This window comes from Rhynchophorus ferrugineus, unplaced genomic scaffold, assembly GCF_030347505.1.
Source record: "Rhynchophorus ferrugineus isolate W39M unplaced genomic scaffold, kcgeb_rfMv2 rfM11, whole genome shotgun sequence".
In the NCBI taxonomy this organism is placed as follows: Eukaryota; Metazoa; Arthropoda; class Insecta; order Coleoptera; family Curculionidae; genus Rhynchophorus; species Rhynchophorus ferrugineus.
This window is the reverse complement of record NW_027472590.1, coordinates 28259460-28278067: the sequence shown is the minus strand read 5'-3', so window position 1 is coordinate 28278067 and position 18608 is coordinate 28259460. Positions and strand designations below refer to the sequence as shown.

The 18608-nt window shown below is 32.3% G+C and overlaps 1 protein-coding gene across 1 annotated transcript in view; it reads right to left on the bottom strand.

The window, feature by feature from the left end:
* Nucleotides 1-18608, bottom strand: part of GABA-B-R3 (gamma-aminobutyric acid type B receptor subunit 3) — a 71548-nt gene that overhangs the window by 50588 nt on the left and 2352 nt on the right. Inside the window, exons 2-3 of the mRNA XM_076418224.1 lie at nt 14888-15213; nt 7937-8079 (exon numbers count right to left, since the gene is read on the bottom strand). Of these exons, the coding sequence (XP_076274339.1) occupies nt 7937-8079; nt 14888-15200 (456 nt within the window). The 5' untranslated portion in view covers nt 15201-15213. The remainder of the gene's footprint in view (nt 1-7936; nt 8080-14887; nt 15214-18608) is intronic.

Genomic DNA, 18608 nt, shown 5'->3' with positions numbered 1-18608 from the left:
TTAAATTTTTTTATCGTGATTATTGGATTTAATGTTCAAAAAATAACAGATCAATTGAAAAGTCCCCGGCCTGACACATAGATGGCGTTACTAGAAATAAATCCATATGTTTTTTAGTTAGCTCTAAACCTCAAAAAAATGCGTGTATAAATTTGATAGCTGTCGGATCATTAGTTTGTGAATTACAGCATTTTGAGTGAAGCAACTTTTGTTATTGTGAAAAAAATTGATGAAAAGGAAAATGGTATTGTAGGACGTAAAAGATTTATGTGCATATATATTATTGTACTTGTTTAAAATTAAATATGAGCATTAGGTTACAACGTATGAGGAGATAATGAATACTAACTGTTTTGTAGATATGGTAATTGCATTAGATAGAACTCAGTGATTCATTTTATGAAGTATAGTGTACACAGATAGTAGCAGAAGAAATAAAATATACAGTGATGCCAAGATGACTTGACAAGGGTGTCCAAGGTTGTTGGGTGTGTTTCCCCTTGAAGGAAACAAAAACTAAACGAAAAAAGTAAATATGATCTCGAATGAAAGTAAAATACGTTCCTCAGATATACAATTGTTAATTAAGTGGATTAGGCCACCAGGGGTATACAATTACATAAAAAAACGCTACTATGGTTATTGAACATCTTTATGTTTTAGGTTTTGTTTATGTTCTATTTTATTGTCTATATTTATTGTAGTATATTATTTAAAAATAGCAATTAACATATTAAAATACGATAAAACATTTGTGGGATATTATTCCATTCAATAGAAAAATTTCATTCCTTTTTACATATCCACAGAACATCAAATATGAAAGTAATTTTACTTCCTTTAAATTGAAAGTATTAATTGCATGTTAATAGTATTCAGTAATTATATTTTCCCTTTTCTTTTTGAAAGTTAGTTCCTGAAGAAATTTGTATATCTCCGTCTTACTTATACTACCATTATAAAATAGTAACACAAATAAAATTCACTGTTCCAAGCAATTATCTCCGTCCTTTCCTCTGTCACAATTTATACAGGAAAGGGTTCGTACATCTTCGTCTGACATCACGAATTGAAAAAAAAAACAGTCGAACCGTGCATTTGACTGAAAATTGTAATTTATATTTTTAGTCGCTAGTTTTTTGACTATCGACTGTTTCGACTTATCTGAGTCGATAGCTCCCAACGCTAAAAATAATAAAGATAATGTCACTCTATGGGTCAGGTGCGGGACTTTTCAGCCCATGTGTTATAATGGACAAAATAATCTGAACACAATGCAATCTTGTTGTTGGCAACACCGCTTCCATGCAAATAATGTGAAGCATATATATTACACAGTTTACAGGCCAAGTTTTGTACGTTTTACTTCAATGCATTATAAGTTTTGTTGTGCGACAGTTAAAACAAACGATCGATAAAATTTGTGATATCTGAATGAGTGCAACATTTAACACTTCACGAACGACAGTATCCAAGGTTATCGCAACATACATAAAACATAGTAAAACATGATCAGCAGAGAGGAATAGTGAACAAAATACAAAGTGAACTGACGGAGGATTGTGACCAAAGGCCACAAAACTACCACGGCAAAAGCGTCAACAGAACTCACCGCTAACTGATTAAAAAAAACCTCTCATTCATAACATTTGAATATCTTGACATACTCAACAATGAAATTCATACACACCTAGATTGCGCCTATATATATAGTTCAATAAAGCAGTCAACTCACGTCATCTGAAATGATGATATCAAAACCTCTCAAGATTACCGCATCAGCTCTGAGTTTTAGTTCATTTTTGCTTTACTTACGTTTTAATTATCCGTTCTACAATTTTCACAACAACATTTTAAAAATAATTTTAACTTGCCTCAGTACCTTTTTGTGTTAAACAAATAATTAAAATATTAACAGACATAGACTTTCAGCTATGCTGCACTGTTTTCAGTATGAAGGAACAAAAAGATAGAAACCTTAATACATCTTATTTGAATTGATAGCACTAAAGAAATATGAAAAAGAGAACAGGGCCATAGACAATTTTGATTATATTTGCCAGTAGTAGTGTTGGGAACTATCGACTGAAATTGACTATCGACTACTAGTTGACTACTTTTTACTATCGACTGTTTCAGTCGCTATTTTTTGTCCGACTGATTTTATTACTTTTCACCACTAACTGTTTCGGTCCGACTGATTTTGTTACTATTTATTATCGACTGTTTCAGTCGTCTACTTTTAGTTACTATTTTCGGTTCTACTATTTTCATTCGACTGATTTTTAACGTCATGGTTCTGTGGTCCTAGTTGCGACCTTGACAAAACTGTACCCAATTTATGATTACATAGATTTATCTGTAATATATGTAGTTTTATTATTTTTTTGGTAGTTTGCTTGTAAATAACAATATATTGTGTATTAATATTATAGTATTTTGTTACCATACTTTTCAAGATTGTTAATGTAATAGGGTAAAAAGATCAAAATTCTCAATGATAAATAGTACTACTCAATCAATGAAATCTTTTCTTAATAAAATATTTTCTTTAAATGTGCCTATACTAACAAATGTAGCGAAATTCTGCGCCTTCCTACTAAGACCACGCGAAAAAATACTCAAATGATTTGTATTAAGTTAACATTATAATATTAAATGAAAAATTATGTCAAAGGATGTCAAATATCAAAACCATAGTATTTAACTTTATTATTAGGTTAGGCAGCTTAATAATTGATGACATCGATATTTCCCATTCTCACTAATGAATATCTCCAATAAAGTTTTAAACTATCTTTAAAACATCGTTGTTTATATATTTATATTTTTCAATAATTTTCGGTATAATATCTCCTGAATAATAAACTTTCATCATATTATTTACTCAAAGATCATTAAAGTATATTTAACTGAACTTTCCTTGAGATTCAACAATCGATCAAGTTACCCGATACATCTTTAATGAATACCAAATTTTTGTGTTCGAACTTTACCAATTAACAACAATATTATTCATTTATTCATAAGCTCTTTTCGTTTAAATTGAAAATACACCGCACCCTTAAATCCATATCTGATAATAAATATGGTGAATTGATTGGATTTCGGCCATCCAACTGTTTTCGAGGGAAAAGGAAATAGGTGTATGTCCATCTTAAAGATAGTTGTCGGTAAAATTTTATCTATTTTCATCGTTTTATATTCAGTGTGGAGTTCTTTCGCGGTATGGAAATGCTGAAGGTGCCAAATGGATGAATGCCAAAGCATCATCGTTTTTTTGATACATTATAAAAATGTGAACGAATTATAGTAAATTAGAGACATATTTTTTATTAATATTAGCTTTGGAAAATTTCGAATGAAATTGACTATCGACTGTCTAGTAATTGACTACTTTTTACTATCGACTGTTTCAGTCACTAATTTTGATTCAACTGATTTTACTTCTTTTTACCAGTGACTGCTTCAGTCGACTGTTTTCAATCGCTATTTTCGGTCCGACTGCCTTTGTTACTATTTACTGTCGACTGATTCAGTCGCGTACTTTTAGTTACTATTTTTGGTTCTACTAGTTTCATTCGACTGATTTTTAACGTTCTGGCTCTGTGGTCCTAACAGCGACCTTAACAAAAATGTACCCAATTTATGCTTACAAGGATTTATCTGTAATATACGTAGTTTTATTATTTTTTTAATACTTTACTTGTACACAACAATATATTGTATATTAATACAGCAGCATTTTATAACGATATTTCTCAAGAATTTTAATGTAATAGGGTAAAAATATTGAAATTGTGAATGATAAATAGTAAAATACTTTTGACTGTTTCTATGGTAATAATAGGTAATATTTCGATTACTCTCTCGATTTTTGTTAATAAATATTTCCGTTCAATAATAAATAAAGCGTTTACTTTTTTTAAAAAAGCTTTAGTAGTTATTGTGCCATCATTTTTAAATATGTCATGGATTAGTTTTTTTTTCTATAATGAGGTATATGTTTAATTTTTATTTCGCATTTATGATTACTGTACATTTTAGTTTTTAGGTTTTGTTTTGGTACTATTGTATTGTCTATATTTATTATAGTATATTATATTATTTAAAAATAACATTTAATATATTAAAATACGATAAAACATTCGTAGTATTATTCCAATTCTTTTTACAGACCCACAGAACATTAAAATATAAAAGTAATTCTACTTCCTTTAAAATTAAATTATTAATTGCTCGTATTAATACACTTTGGCGGTCGTTAATTCAGTTTCCTCATCGGGGCGAGCACTCAGACCGCTTGTTAATTCGAAGAGACCTGAAAATTTAAGTAACACGACAAACCATTAACCAACTGTAAATCTAACGTAATTTTCTTAGCCAGCACTGCGACAACGATTCTTTTTTCGACCTTTATTGCTGACTTGAGATGATCTCAAGAATAAATAATTCAGAAAACACTTTTAGGTGAACTTAGTTTTGGGAAAGACGTAAAACAAGGGCCGAAAAGTCCCGGGCATAACAAAGAAAAGCCGTTTTTTATTAAAACTGACTTCACTATAGCACTATGAACCTTGTCTTCACCTAACATGACCCTATTGAAATTAGTTATTAGGTATTTTTTCACAAATGGAGTCCAAGAGGACAATCGACAATACCTATTTCTAGACATCTTACTGTTAGGAGACCTAGGATTTAAATGGTGTAATGATAACCCACGAAGAGGTCTAACGGAATTTCAAGACATTGCTTCTAAAATAATTCAATTTTTAAACCCATTTAATAAATTCAAGGAAGATTTATGATTTCGTTTTTGATATTTAGACGAGATATGGATATTTCAAAATTGAACATTAGGCCATCCATGGCAATACAACAATAAAAGGTATGTTTAGACAAAAAAAGTTGATAGAAAAGATAAATGTTAGAGTGAAATTTGATTAGGTTTTGTTAGTTATAACATTTATTAATAATTCATTGCTCTTAAAGGACTTGGACCATCAGTTATTTTATGGACAATGCACCATATCATAATACAATGGTAGAGAAGATCCCAAGTGCATTGACAAAGGCTGCAATTAAGGACTGGCTTAAAGTAAATAAAATAAATTTTAAATAAACCATGCTAAAAAGTGAACTATTTCAAATTGTTGCTTGATAAACATACGTCAAATATTTAATTGTGTTGTATGTAATTTACTTCTTTTAATATATTTTAGGTTCCGAAAGTGGCAGTGATTGAATCAAACTTTCTTCATGTGGGATTATGATTCAATGCTGACAATTAAAAAGACAAAGAGAGTAATGAAAATAAATAAGGGTGATAATTAATATACGATACCTGTAGGAAATCGTATTCTAGAGTGTAAAGATTTATGTATCTAGATACGTGTAAATACAACAAAAGTTTGGAGAAATAAATTTAAGAATAAAATTTGAATAGATTTTGTTAGTCATAACATCTTTAAAAACTTATTGCAGATATATTATTCTTCATGCTGGAAACTGGATTGGTTTCATTCCTGGAGCATAGTTTTCAAGTTTCATTTAAGTCCCTTAAGTTCACACACTAGTGGAAAAAATCCCAAAAAGTGGATCGACAAAGGCTTTGATTAAATGATTAATATAGGATAACGGTAGAAAATCATATTGTAGAATGTGAAATATTTGTGTGCATAGATATATGTATAATTATTAGCAATATTCATGAGCAATTGGCTGGAATGTATAAGAAGAGAATAAATAGTAACCGTTTTGCAGATATAGCAAATGCATTAGCGAGAATACAGTGATTAAATTGAATTTTATCAATAAAAATGTACAGAGGTAGTAACACAAAAAATTAAGGGGAAGTATAACGATATGAAAATGGTTTGACAAGGAAACACAGCAGGAAACAAACGAAGGAAACAATAACTAAACGTAAAAAGGTAAAAAAACAAAAAAAGACGCGCCTTATAAGTGGTGTGGAAATAGTTCAATGTAAATATAATAAAACAACTGTAACTTACAAACTATTGTCACTGTATAATTAAATGTAGCTCCAATCCTGATGCTCATGTCACAATGTTCGTACCGATACTCCTCCGAAACGGTTTGACCGACTTTTATGAAACTTTTAATGATATTTAGTACGTCTGAGAATCGGTTACTGTCTATTTTTCAAACTCCTAAAGTGATAAGTAAATTTTCACTTTTCTATCACCAACCCCTACTTTTTAAGAGTCATTTTAATAAATTTATCAGCTTTTATTCCGCTCGATAACATCAAATATTATCACTTGGTAAGTTATGTGCAACGGCTGTGCAACGGTAAGCGATTAGTCATTAAAAAATTAATGAAAACCGTTATCAAAGCCATCACTTCATCATTCATCGAGATGAAAATATATTAATACCACGAACACCTATTATACCCACAGAAGTGCCAATTCAATTTCCGATTAGATTGGCATTTGCAATGACTGTTAATAAATCCCAAGGCCAAACAATGTCTGTTTGTGGCTTAGATTTCAGCACACCATTTCATACGGACAATTATACGTTGCATGCTCTCGAGTGGGTAAACCATCAAGTTTGTTTGTATTAGCTAAAGACGGACTAACAAAAAATATTGTTCACGCTGTGGCATTAAAAGATTAATATCATGTAATGAATTAACGATATAAATAATTATTACTTAAAATAAATTATAATCAATTAAAAAAATTAATGCTTGTTTTGTTATTTTTATATTCCCTCATCGTTCACAGCGCTCCATGCCTTTTTCCCTCATATACCACATCCTCATACACTTCCAATAAGTTAGTTATATAGTTAGTTATATATATATACTAGCGACCCGCCCCGGCTTCGCACGGGTGCAATGCTGATACTAAATTAAATACACTACAGAAAAAATATGAACGTTGTATATAAAAACATAGCGGCCCGCTCCGACTTTGCACGGGCATAAAATATATATGCCTATGTCACTCAATGAAAACATGATTAAAATCGATCCAGTATTTTTGGTTCATTCATTACTGCCCTTGGCCTGCACGCATTAAATTTGGAGTAAAACAATTCCTCTTCCCCTATACTTACTATGAAGATTTCCTGCTATCTTTGGAATATCTAAATTCATACAATTTTTATTACATTACACATTTTTAAACGCAAATTTTAAATTTGTAATATCTCCGAAAATATTTGTTTAATTTACATGCTGTAAGGAACCATATTGATCTATATTAATTGCACACTGTATTTAAGGTACTTAATTCGATAAGGATTAATGCAGTATTGCTTTAAAATAGCTTCGTAAATAAGCCATTTTCTCACGTAAAAAGTAAACAATAAAAATGGTTAATGTGGGTTATCCCTAAAAGATAAACATATACCATCGCGGACTTTTTTGTAGACCTTTTTATGGTGTACAATACTGTAGTACATTAATTTGATCTAACTCGTAGGGTTAGGCAGCGTTTTTGCTAATTGCTAAATAAGCCTAAAAAAATAGGTTAATTTACGACATCACGTTAGAAACCTCTAAAATTAGCAATGTTGCCTTAGTATATTATGCATGTATTATACATATAAACCTTCCTCTTGAATCACTCTATCTATTGAAAAAACCGCATCAAAATCCGTTGCGTAGTTTTAAAGATTTAAGCGCACATAGGGATATAGGGACAGAAAAGGCGACTTTGTTTTATACTATGTAGTGATATGTATGATATATATATATATATATATATATATATATATATATATATATTTCTTGTTGTATTATTATAACTCTAATCATATCACATGTGAAACTGGCCAACGAAAATGACTCAGTATAATTAACATATATCAACGTAGTTAGTTCATTATGCGCCTTAAGAATACCTGACTAATTAGTAAACATTAATACCTACCAATTACTACTGCTTGCTGCACTAATTACCTTGGTATCATTAACGACCAGTTCCAACTTGTATCCAGGTAGAACATTAAGAGCGTTCACGTGTTTTACTGCCACTTTGGCGGCCGTTAATTCAGGTTCCTCATCGGGGCGGGCACTCAGACCGCTTGTTAATTCGAAGAGACCTGAAAATTTAAGTAACACGACAAACCATTATCCAACTGTAAATCTAACGTAATTTTCTTAGCCAGCACTGCGACAACGATTCTTTTTTCGTCCTTTATTGCTGACTTGAGATGATCCCAAGAATAAATAAATCAGAAAACACTTTTATGTGAACTTAGTTTTGGGAAAGACGTAAAACAAGGGCTGAAAAGTCCCGGGCGTAACAAAGAAAAGCCGTTTTTTATCAAAACTGACTTTATTAATCAACGACAATTAACCAATGGCTCCATCAAGAGCTACTTTTGTAGAATGATTTATCTTTTGCCTCAAAATAAGCTTGTCACCAGTTGTTATCCACTCAGATGACGGTCGTTTTGATTACGAAGTAAAGTGATGGATCCATGTTTCATGCATTGTCATATATCGATGCAAAAAATCCGGGTTGTTACATTTAAATATGACCAAACACTGCTGAGAATTATTAACACGTTCTTGTTTTTATTTGACAGTTAGCAAACGCGACACCCACTGAATAGAGTTTTCTTATAGTCAAATGCTCATGCAATATAAAAACAGCACTTCTATTCCTATTTTTACGATGTTATTTAACTCACGCAACTTCACTTTTCGATCATTCAACACGATTTTGTGGATTTTCTTAATGTTTTCTGATGTTAACACCTCATTTGGACGTCCACTGCGTTCTGCATCATCGATGTCTCTACTATCACTATTGTTTCTAATGGAGCGGAGTCCTTATATATATAAGCCATTGCTTCGCGTGAACTGTATATCAAGAAGCAGTACAAAATATATATATATATATATATATATATATATATATATACAATATTGTATACTATACGCAGTTAGGTAATAAGAGGGTATTAACAAACGAGATTTTCTCCAAATAAGGCAAAGGAAAATCAATCATTTCTACAAAAGCTATCAACATAGAAAGAGTTTAAGAGAGCGACTATGAACAACTATTCATCTTATTTAAAATAACAATGGACCATGGGCCAAAAATGATAAAAAAGGCGAAAGGACCATTTGCTGATCATTATAGCTAAAGTACACATTCCAATCCAAGAACAGATATATTACATTCAAAGACTTTATTAAATAGTTTTGTAAATATGCCTGTCCGTCTAATATAACAACCAATCCACTCACCAAGTTTAAGTTTTTGTCTATTTTGACTCTGACAAGAAACCTCTAATGTAAATAAATTAATTTAAAAAAAAACGTTATAAAATATAATTTATTTTAACATTGTAGTTCATCTAATGCATATTTATTGAAGTACTTAAACTACAGTTAATTAAACAGCCACAAAAGTTCGTAGGTTAGAGTTGTTTTAGTAAATTTATATTGACATATACCAACGATGTCGACTAATATCAATACAACCATCAGACCTCATTCTGTCTCTTTTTAATTAGAGTAATACTAATTAGTAGAATGATAAAACTCCAAGTTTCAAAGGGATTTTACATTTTTATAAACTGAACTTGGCAATACGTTTGATGGTGTTGATGACGTATATTGGCTGTTTAATTGGAAGGACTATATATCATTAAGAATATAAGAAAGAATAAGTAGGTCTACAAGAGTGGTCAGAATATAATAAATCTAATAATCTAATAATAAATTTAGTCAATAAATAATAAAATCAATAATTGTAATATAATTTATATGTATGTGATGTACTCGAAAAGGAAACAACTTGGACTTAAACTCTACCAAATGTATTGGCTTATTATTAGATTGTATTTGGTCATATAGAAACCAACTATGGGGAACCGCCAGCAAGTCTAAGATATCCATCATATAACGGTTCATTGCATTCAATGGCAGTTTTGCATGCCATTGTCGATGCTCCGTACTATGTTTAAAACGAAGTGATACGACGCGATATTCCTCTAGAACCAATAACGAGTGTGATTCAACGAAGTACTTCGAAAGACTGTCAGTGCATCCCAATGTACTCGCTAATCAGCTAAATATGCGAAATGACAGTGAAGTGCGTAGACTAAAACGTCTAAAACCATCCGATCTGACTATTGGACATATGTAGTAAACTTTAGAATAAGCTTCAGAATAAGACTAATTAATTAAAATAGTATTTTATACAGGAGACAACTTAATGAAGTGATTTTGTACATGCCATGAATATTTATAATATAAACATAACAAATACTTATTGCCCTCTGGGCAGATTGTGGAACTACTAAGAGTAATAATAATAAAAAACATTCTGATACCACTCGGAATAAATATATGACATCAGCTTTGATATTAATGTCATTAATCTCATATTATTGGTAACAGTTGGGGAAGATTTTATGTTTTAAGATATGGGAAAATCATGTGAACTTTTATATATAGATCGGTGATATTATTTTATTGTATTGTCCCATCCAAGATTGCACTCAGACTATTTCCGGTTATCGTTTGAATGAATATATTAGTTAATATGTACATATAATATAAGAAAAAAATTTATATTCATGGTATAGATACTTCTATAAATACATATCGTATTTTATAAAAAAAATACATAAAAGAAGATACTGTTGTTGTTTTTATCCATAGATGGCTGTAAGGTGATATATCCCTTACATTAACAATATTTTATGTCGTTACGTTCGGTGAATTTAAATCGAAAAATAATTTATTAGCAGGAAAATCGGAAGATTCAATATAGACAACTGTTAAACAATCTAACTGGTAAAATCTATAGTTTAAACAATTTCTCTACATAAAATCACAATTTTCAAATGGTAGTTTTGATAGCAATGACAAAGAAGAGTCTCGAGGATTAAAAACATGTAAGTAAACTAAAATCGAAAATAATGGAGAGAGGAAATGAATGGGTTCGACGCAAAGATGAAAAAGCTGAATTGTTTCATACGGAGAATAATATAAAATCTACAATAGAAAATGACTTGTAAATCAGATTTTGGAAAATCAGGTCACCAATAGAAGAAAAACCTCAATCCTAAAAAGGCTCCTGGTATTGATTATAGTTCACCTAGGTTATTGAAAGAGCTACTAGGAAAAGCTATCATCTTGTTAACATACATATTCAATGTATATTTGATGCTGAAACATATTCCGGAATGTTTCAAAGTTGCTCGAACAATTATGCTTAAAAACCTGACAAACCAACAGACGTTGGATCTTACAAGACCTCTTCGCTGCTACCTGCAATATCAAAATTATTTGAGAACACATTTACTGTCAAAATGTGTTAAATCATTTATAGAAATAGCAGATTTCCAGTTTGGATTTCGAAATCACCACTCGACCGTCGACCAGGTGCAGAGAGTAACAGCGGTTATTGAAAAGAAATTCGAAAAAAAAGATAAACAGCCCTGCAATATTTCTGGACGTCTCACAAGCTTTTAATCGGGTACGGTTCATTTACAAATTAACAAATTGCTACCTCGGAATTATTGTCTACTGCTGGAAGCATATCTTTTCGTAAGAAAATTTAGAATCTCGCATGAAGGGGCATTCTCAACACTTAAACCTATTTCGGCTGGGGTTTACCAGGGTAGTGTCTTGAGAACACTCTACTGACATCTCAACAAAAAAAGAAACAGTACTTGAAATATTTGTCAACGTCACAGTTAGCATTGCAAAAGATATATCTCCCCCTAACGCTGTAAGAGAAGTACAAGTAGCAGTAAAGATTACAAGATCGGTCCCAAATATTTACAAGTCAAAGTACAAGATCTACAAATGAACCGGAGACTGGAAAAAACGGCTTAATAGCTCCAAATCCATCCATGTTAATATTACGTTCCGACGAAATGATATAAACCTAATTATATTACTTGACGGCTACCTGATTCCTCAAGCACAATCTGTTCAATACCTCGTCGTACATCTCCATGGTAGATTAAATGAGAAACATCATGTTACACAAAAAACAAAGTCAAGTAACTGTACCAGTTAGTCGGACGATACTCTCAACTTAACCTAAAACTAAAGAGATAGGTTTATCAGTCAATCATAAAGCCAATTTGAACCTATGGGTGCAAATATGGGGTTGCACTAAAACATCAAACAAAACTAGAAATCCGAAGCATTCAAAACAAAGTTCTACGATTAATTACCAATATTAAGAGACTGAAAATAATCGCACAGGAGAGAAATATTATTCCAGACCATCAATTTGGCTTCCATAATAAACACGGAACAATAGAAGAAATACATAGATTAGTCAACTAAATTAACAAAAACTTAAACGATAAAAAATACTGCTCTGCTGCATTTCTCGATATTTCTCAGCCTTCGACAAGTTGTGGCACACTGGACTGCATGTTAAATTGCAAAAGCTTTTGCCCCAAACGCACTTTCAAGTGCTGAAATCATACCTCACAGACAGACATATTGTTGTCAAACAGGGTGACGAATACACTGACCTATACCCAATATATTCGGGTATTTCGCAGGGCAGTGTTCTTGGCCCATTGTTATATCTAATGTATACAGCTGACCTACCGACCTCAAGAAACACTACTGTTGCAACATATGCTAAAGATACAGCGGTTTTATCATAACATGATGATCCAATATCAGCCACAAGAAACCTTGTAGGTCTTCGTCGAACAACAAAGTCGAATTGTGGTTGAAAACATGAAATCATTTATCAGAACAATGAGACAAAATCTACCCATGTGACATTCACCCTTTGTAGAAGAACATGTCCTTCAGTAAAATTAAATAATCATGAACTTCCGCAAGCAGACAACCTTAAATATCTGGGAATGCATTTTGATCGACGTTTGACATGGAAAAACATATAGTGACAAAACGCAAACAGCTTAAACCAAATGTACTGGCTGATAGGGCGTAAATCTAAATTATCATTAGATAACAAGGTTTTGCTTTATAAGTCAATAGTTAGGCCCATTTGTACCTATGGTATTGAACTGTGGGGTACTACTAGCAAATCTAACATAGATACCCTCTAGAAGTTCCAGAATAAAGCGTTGCGTGTCATCGTCGATGTCCCAAATTACGTGTAAAACAAACTGATTCAACGCAATATCCCATAACATATGTGAATCGGACATTTTAGTTTAAGAAATACATACTAACGTGCTAATCCCATACTTGCCTTGCTTTTGTAAAAAATGTGTAAATTAAGATTGTACTAGGAATATCTATTGTAATGGTGTGTACAGAGTTGAACGAAGCGAACGTTCGGGATTTGCGCGAAGATTCGGCATGAATACGGCGAAAATCTCTCCGTTCGCGGTGATCGATATCAATTCGTGGGGCGTTCGGTTCTTCTTGGCAAGTTTCGGTCTCCAAAAATCATTTGACGGTTTTCATCATTTGGTTCGGAACCCTGTAGTCTTTTGTTTATTACCGAAATTATCACAATGGCATTCCAAAATAAAATATCTGGTGAATCATTTTTCGACGGTACCGTCTAATCGTTTTTAAAAGAGTAGGAAATTATTGTATAGAAAATATGAATATTGAAATTCAGCTCGTTTGAAGTTTATGTATTCAGTCCCAAGAGAAACGAGTGTATATGTGTAGACATAGTAAAACCTTAAATTAAGAATATTACCTTTATTTGGTGGCACAAAATGTATAAATGGAGTCATCCGTCAATGATAGGGACCGAAATTATATAAACAGGTGTGAATTTGTATTTACTGCATGATGTATTTTGTATATATTTTATTACTATTTTGAAGGTGAAATATTTGTTAACTAGTAGTAGTAGTAGTAGTATGAGAAAATAAAACGGACAAGTGCAAGACGATTTGGATGGAAGAGCCACAGTCCTTATAAGAGAATAATATGCTAGTATATTTTCAAATAAATAAAGTGATAAATAAACTTGGTAACGAGCACATTTGAGACATATCTTGGAAAAAATGAAGGAATAACACCTTGCAACTAGTGAGATCTGCTGACTAAAGAATAACATAGATAATGGACTCTTTTCTCTAAAACTAATGTGTTTAATGAGTTTTATTTTATAATTTAGGTCGATTCTTCTTGGAAAGAAGCTAAGAATGTGATTGTTGAGTATAGTGCGTTTAAGGGTTGGTTATTTTTACATGTTGATGTGTTCGTCACATTTTGAAATGTTTGCATTGTTCTATGAATTAAATAAAATTAGTTGGCAAACTTAATATTTTCATGTTGTTAATAATTATATTATATGATATGAGATTATTATCACCATTTACAAAATAGAAATCAAAATTAAATATTATCTCAGATACCATAATAAGATTCCTGCAACTAAAATATAAATATTTTAATTTTTCCTTTTTTATGATGTTTTTATATAATTATATGTATTATTATTAATAATTAATAGATATAAAACACATATTTATCATTCAAAGACATCATTATAGTAATAATTAAATTACAAAGAAAAACAGGGTTATTTCCTCAAAACCAAAACATATGTCATTAATAATCCCCCCAATTTTTCCCACATTCGCCAAAAATTGTTGACCAGATCCGCGGCTCCTGGAACTGCGTTCGGTTCGTCGCCAAGCGCTGAAAATACTGAAAGAAGCTTAAAATCCTGAAAAAAAGCTGAAAAAAAATTGAACCAATTTTGAAACCAGTTCATCACGATTGTTCGCCGAATTCAATTCTGCTTATGCGCATTTTCAATTTTCCCACGAAGTACGCCCCGAATGCTCAGGTCTGTATTCACCATAAGATGTAATTAATTTTAATTTTTTTTTATTTAAGTACACCTGAGCTCAACTACACCTTGTTCACTTCCCTGTATTCTGAATTTAGAAAAATCTAATAAATATTAATACGTACCGAGAATGTGAATGACAGTGTCGACATTCTTGGGCTCCGTATCGGCAACTTTAAAGCTCCGATCGACAAACGAGACGCTGAGGAAGTTCCACGTGTTGAAAATGTCGGCGGAAACGTTTTCCAGGGAAATATTTTCGAAGTTGTCGAAAGTAGAGGGATAAGCATCCGAAGCCGCCGTTAAATTTCTATTCTCCAACTGATTGGAGTTTCCTCTTTTGATGGAGTTTCGCTCAAATCGTCGAAAGTAGAAAAGCACAGCGAGGGAAATAAAAAACACGCAGAAACTTCTCTGATACGGGTGTGTTAAAACCATCTTCTTTTAGGGCCTGAAAATAAATTCACACAGCTATGAAATCAATCATGTAAATCAATACTAAGTAGCTTCGCAGTATTATTATAACTAGAGATCGCCTTTACAATTTATAAAGTACACCTGCGACCATTTATAAAGTAGTTTCTCTCATAATAGACTAAAGAGAATAACTTAAAAATGATATTATATTATTACCAATACTTGTTTTGACAATATTTTTAATATAACATCAGAAATATATTTGATATATAACATTTATTATAGTAAGAAAGGCCTGTGTATTAAAAGGACAAGTGCGGCAAAAGTCTCGCTACTATTTTGATTGCGCGCCATCTTGATTATATGACGTTTAACTCAGTTTCGCTTTAACCATTGTGTTGTGTAGACGTCCAAATTTTATTATGGATAAATATACCCCACGATAACGAGCAGAAATAGTGACAATATTTATTGAAAGTAATCGTTTCATTATTGTCACCCAGCGGAAATTGCGTCAAGTATATCCTAATCGTCAGGTGCCTCTCAAAACCACAATTTATCGTTTATATGCGAACTTTCGGCAATACTGTACGACAGTAAACGGGCTCGTTCTAGAAGACAACGGACGTCTCCTAACGCTGAAAATGTGGCTCTGGTGCGCGATAGTGTTGCAGAATCTCCAGAAACATCAGTTCAGAGACGTGGTTCCTATTAATACATTTCTGCAAACAGTTTAAGGCAAATTTTGCAAACTGATTTGAAAATGTCCCCGTACAAAATTCAGTTAGTCCAAAAATTGCTACCGAGAGATCCTAATCAACAAGTTGAGTACAGTAATGCAATCCTAAGGCTGTCTGGTGAAATTGAAGATTTTTCACTTCCTTGTTGTAGTTTTCGTGTGACTCGATAATGTCTCCAACAGCAGCAATCGCATTGTCATCAGAAGATGTAGCCATCGTGATATTTTCAATTTGTGTAATATCACATGTATAGTGTCAAGGATTAGTCCCAATACACTTCCTTGTGGTACACCTGCCTTAGCTTGTCTTATTGTAGAGTAGGCTTCCTCTTTTTTGGCTCTCAAGATTATGATTATGAATTTTGTTAAAAAAATGTGTTTTACTATGGCAGGCCGGGAACTAAATAATTTGAATTATATTTTAATTTCACCCTTGCCATTAAAAATTAGTTGCTCAGGTACGCTTTTATTATGTTTTTAGAACTTATGTCACCCGATCACCTCGACATCAAGATCACGCACGCTTATTTGCTTTATTCATTTTGCCATTTATTGAGTACGCGACAATGAAAAAGCTGAATTGTTCGCACAATACTTAGCTAACATTTTTCGGCCTAATGATATAGAATCTACCATGAATACATCTCCTATTTATCAACCCGATGTAGATCTAAATCTAATTTCTCCACTGGAAGTTGCCACTGAAACTGATAACCTCAATCCTAAAAAGGCACCTGGTATAGATGACATTTCACCTGGATTATTGAAAGAACTGCCACGAAAAGCAATCATCATGTTGATATATATATTTAATGCCTGTTTAAAGCTGAAGCATGTCCCGGAATGCTTTAAAGTTGCACAAATAATTATGCTCAAAAAACCTGACAAACCTGCAGAACAAGTCGAACCTTACAGGCCCATTTCGCTACTACCTGCAATATCAAAGCTATTTGAGAAGCTGATATTTAAACGTGTTAAACATTTGTTAACAATAGCAGATTTCCAGTTTGGTTTTCGAAATCACCATTCAACTATCGATCAAGTGCACAGAGTAACTGCGGCTATTGAAAGAGCGTTTGAAAAAAAGAAATACTGCCCTGCAATAAATATTCCTGGATGTCTCACAAGCTTTTTATCGGGTTTGGCATTTGGGATTAATCTGTAAGATGAGCAAACTGTTACCGCGTAACTATTGTCAATTGCTGGAATCATATTTATTCGGAAGAAAATTTAGAGTATCGCACGAAATGGAGTTCTCGACATTTAAAAATATCTCGGCTGGAGTTCCACAATGTAGCGTCTTAGGACCTCTCCTGTATCTGCTCTACACTGCTGACATTCCAACAACAAAAGAAACACTTCTTGGAACCTTTGCTGATGACACAGTTATTATGGCAAAACATGTATCTCTGCCTAGGGCAATAGAAAAAGTGCAAGTGGCAGTCAACAAAATCTACAAATGGACAAAAGATTGGAAAATTCAACTTAATAGCTCCAAATCTGTCCACGTTAATTTTGCATTAAGGCGAAATAATAAAAACTTAATTATATCACTCAATGGATGTCCGATTCCTCAAGCAGAATCAGCAAAATACCTTGGAATCCATCTTGACGGTAGATTAAATTGGAAGCATCACGTTAGACAAAAAGCAAAACACATTAGAACCAAAATGAAACAACTATACTGGTTAGTCGGAAGATACTCTCAACTTGATCTAAAATCAAAGAGGTTGATCTATAATACAATTATAAAGCCAATTTGGACCTATGGGGTGCAAATATGGGGTTGCACTAAAAATTCAAATCAGTTAGTCATACAGCGCTGTCAAAACAAGGTTCTTCGATTGATTACCAATGCCTATCGCTATGTAACCAATGAAGAACTGCACGATGACCTGGAAATCAAATGGATTTGCGAAGTTGTGCAGGATTTCGCCTTGAAACACGAAAGAAGATGACTAAATCATACTAACGTGGAAGCAATGCAACTGCTGGACAGCGCGCAGGATGTCAGGAGATTGAAACGAACAAAACCATACGAATTTGTGTGAACATTTAGTGTGTATTATTAGTGTAAACTATAGCTATAAGTTAATAATTAATAAATAATTATAATTTTATAATTGAGGAATACATACTGATGTAGTTTCTCGCACTCGTCTTGCTTGATAATTAATCCAACCACATAGGAAAAGTAGTAATAAATTAATTGTAATAATAATAATAATTAAGGTTGTACTAAGCGTGTCTAATAAAGATGTTATAAAAAAAATTATTGGGTAAGTAGTTCTTATATCATTTATTTTGACCTCTGTTTATTTATTTAAGATGTTAGATTATTTTATATTGATTTATTAAATATAATTTTATTTCACGTCCTGGGTTTTGAAAGATCGCTAGAGAGATTATAAACCGGCAAATATCGAAGTTAATGTGGCAACATTGCGACGTGCTAACATCATACATTTTGATAACGTGCATTGGCTATTTTATTGGATAGACTATAAATCTGTATATTAATCGGCTTAGCGAAAATTTTACCTGCCTTTATGAGGAAAAAGTGAGCACAATGTTACGACGTTTTAGCGTCATCCATTCAGTTGGCAGGTTCCTAATAGTATTATTGAACATGCTGTATTATCGTATTATTTCCAATCAGATATCGATATTAAAAAACTACCTGGACATGA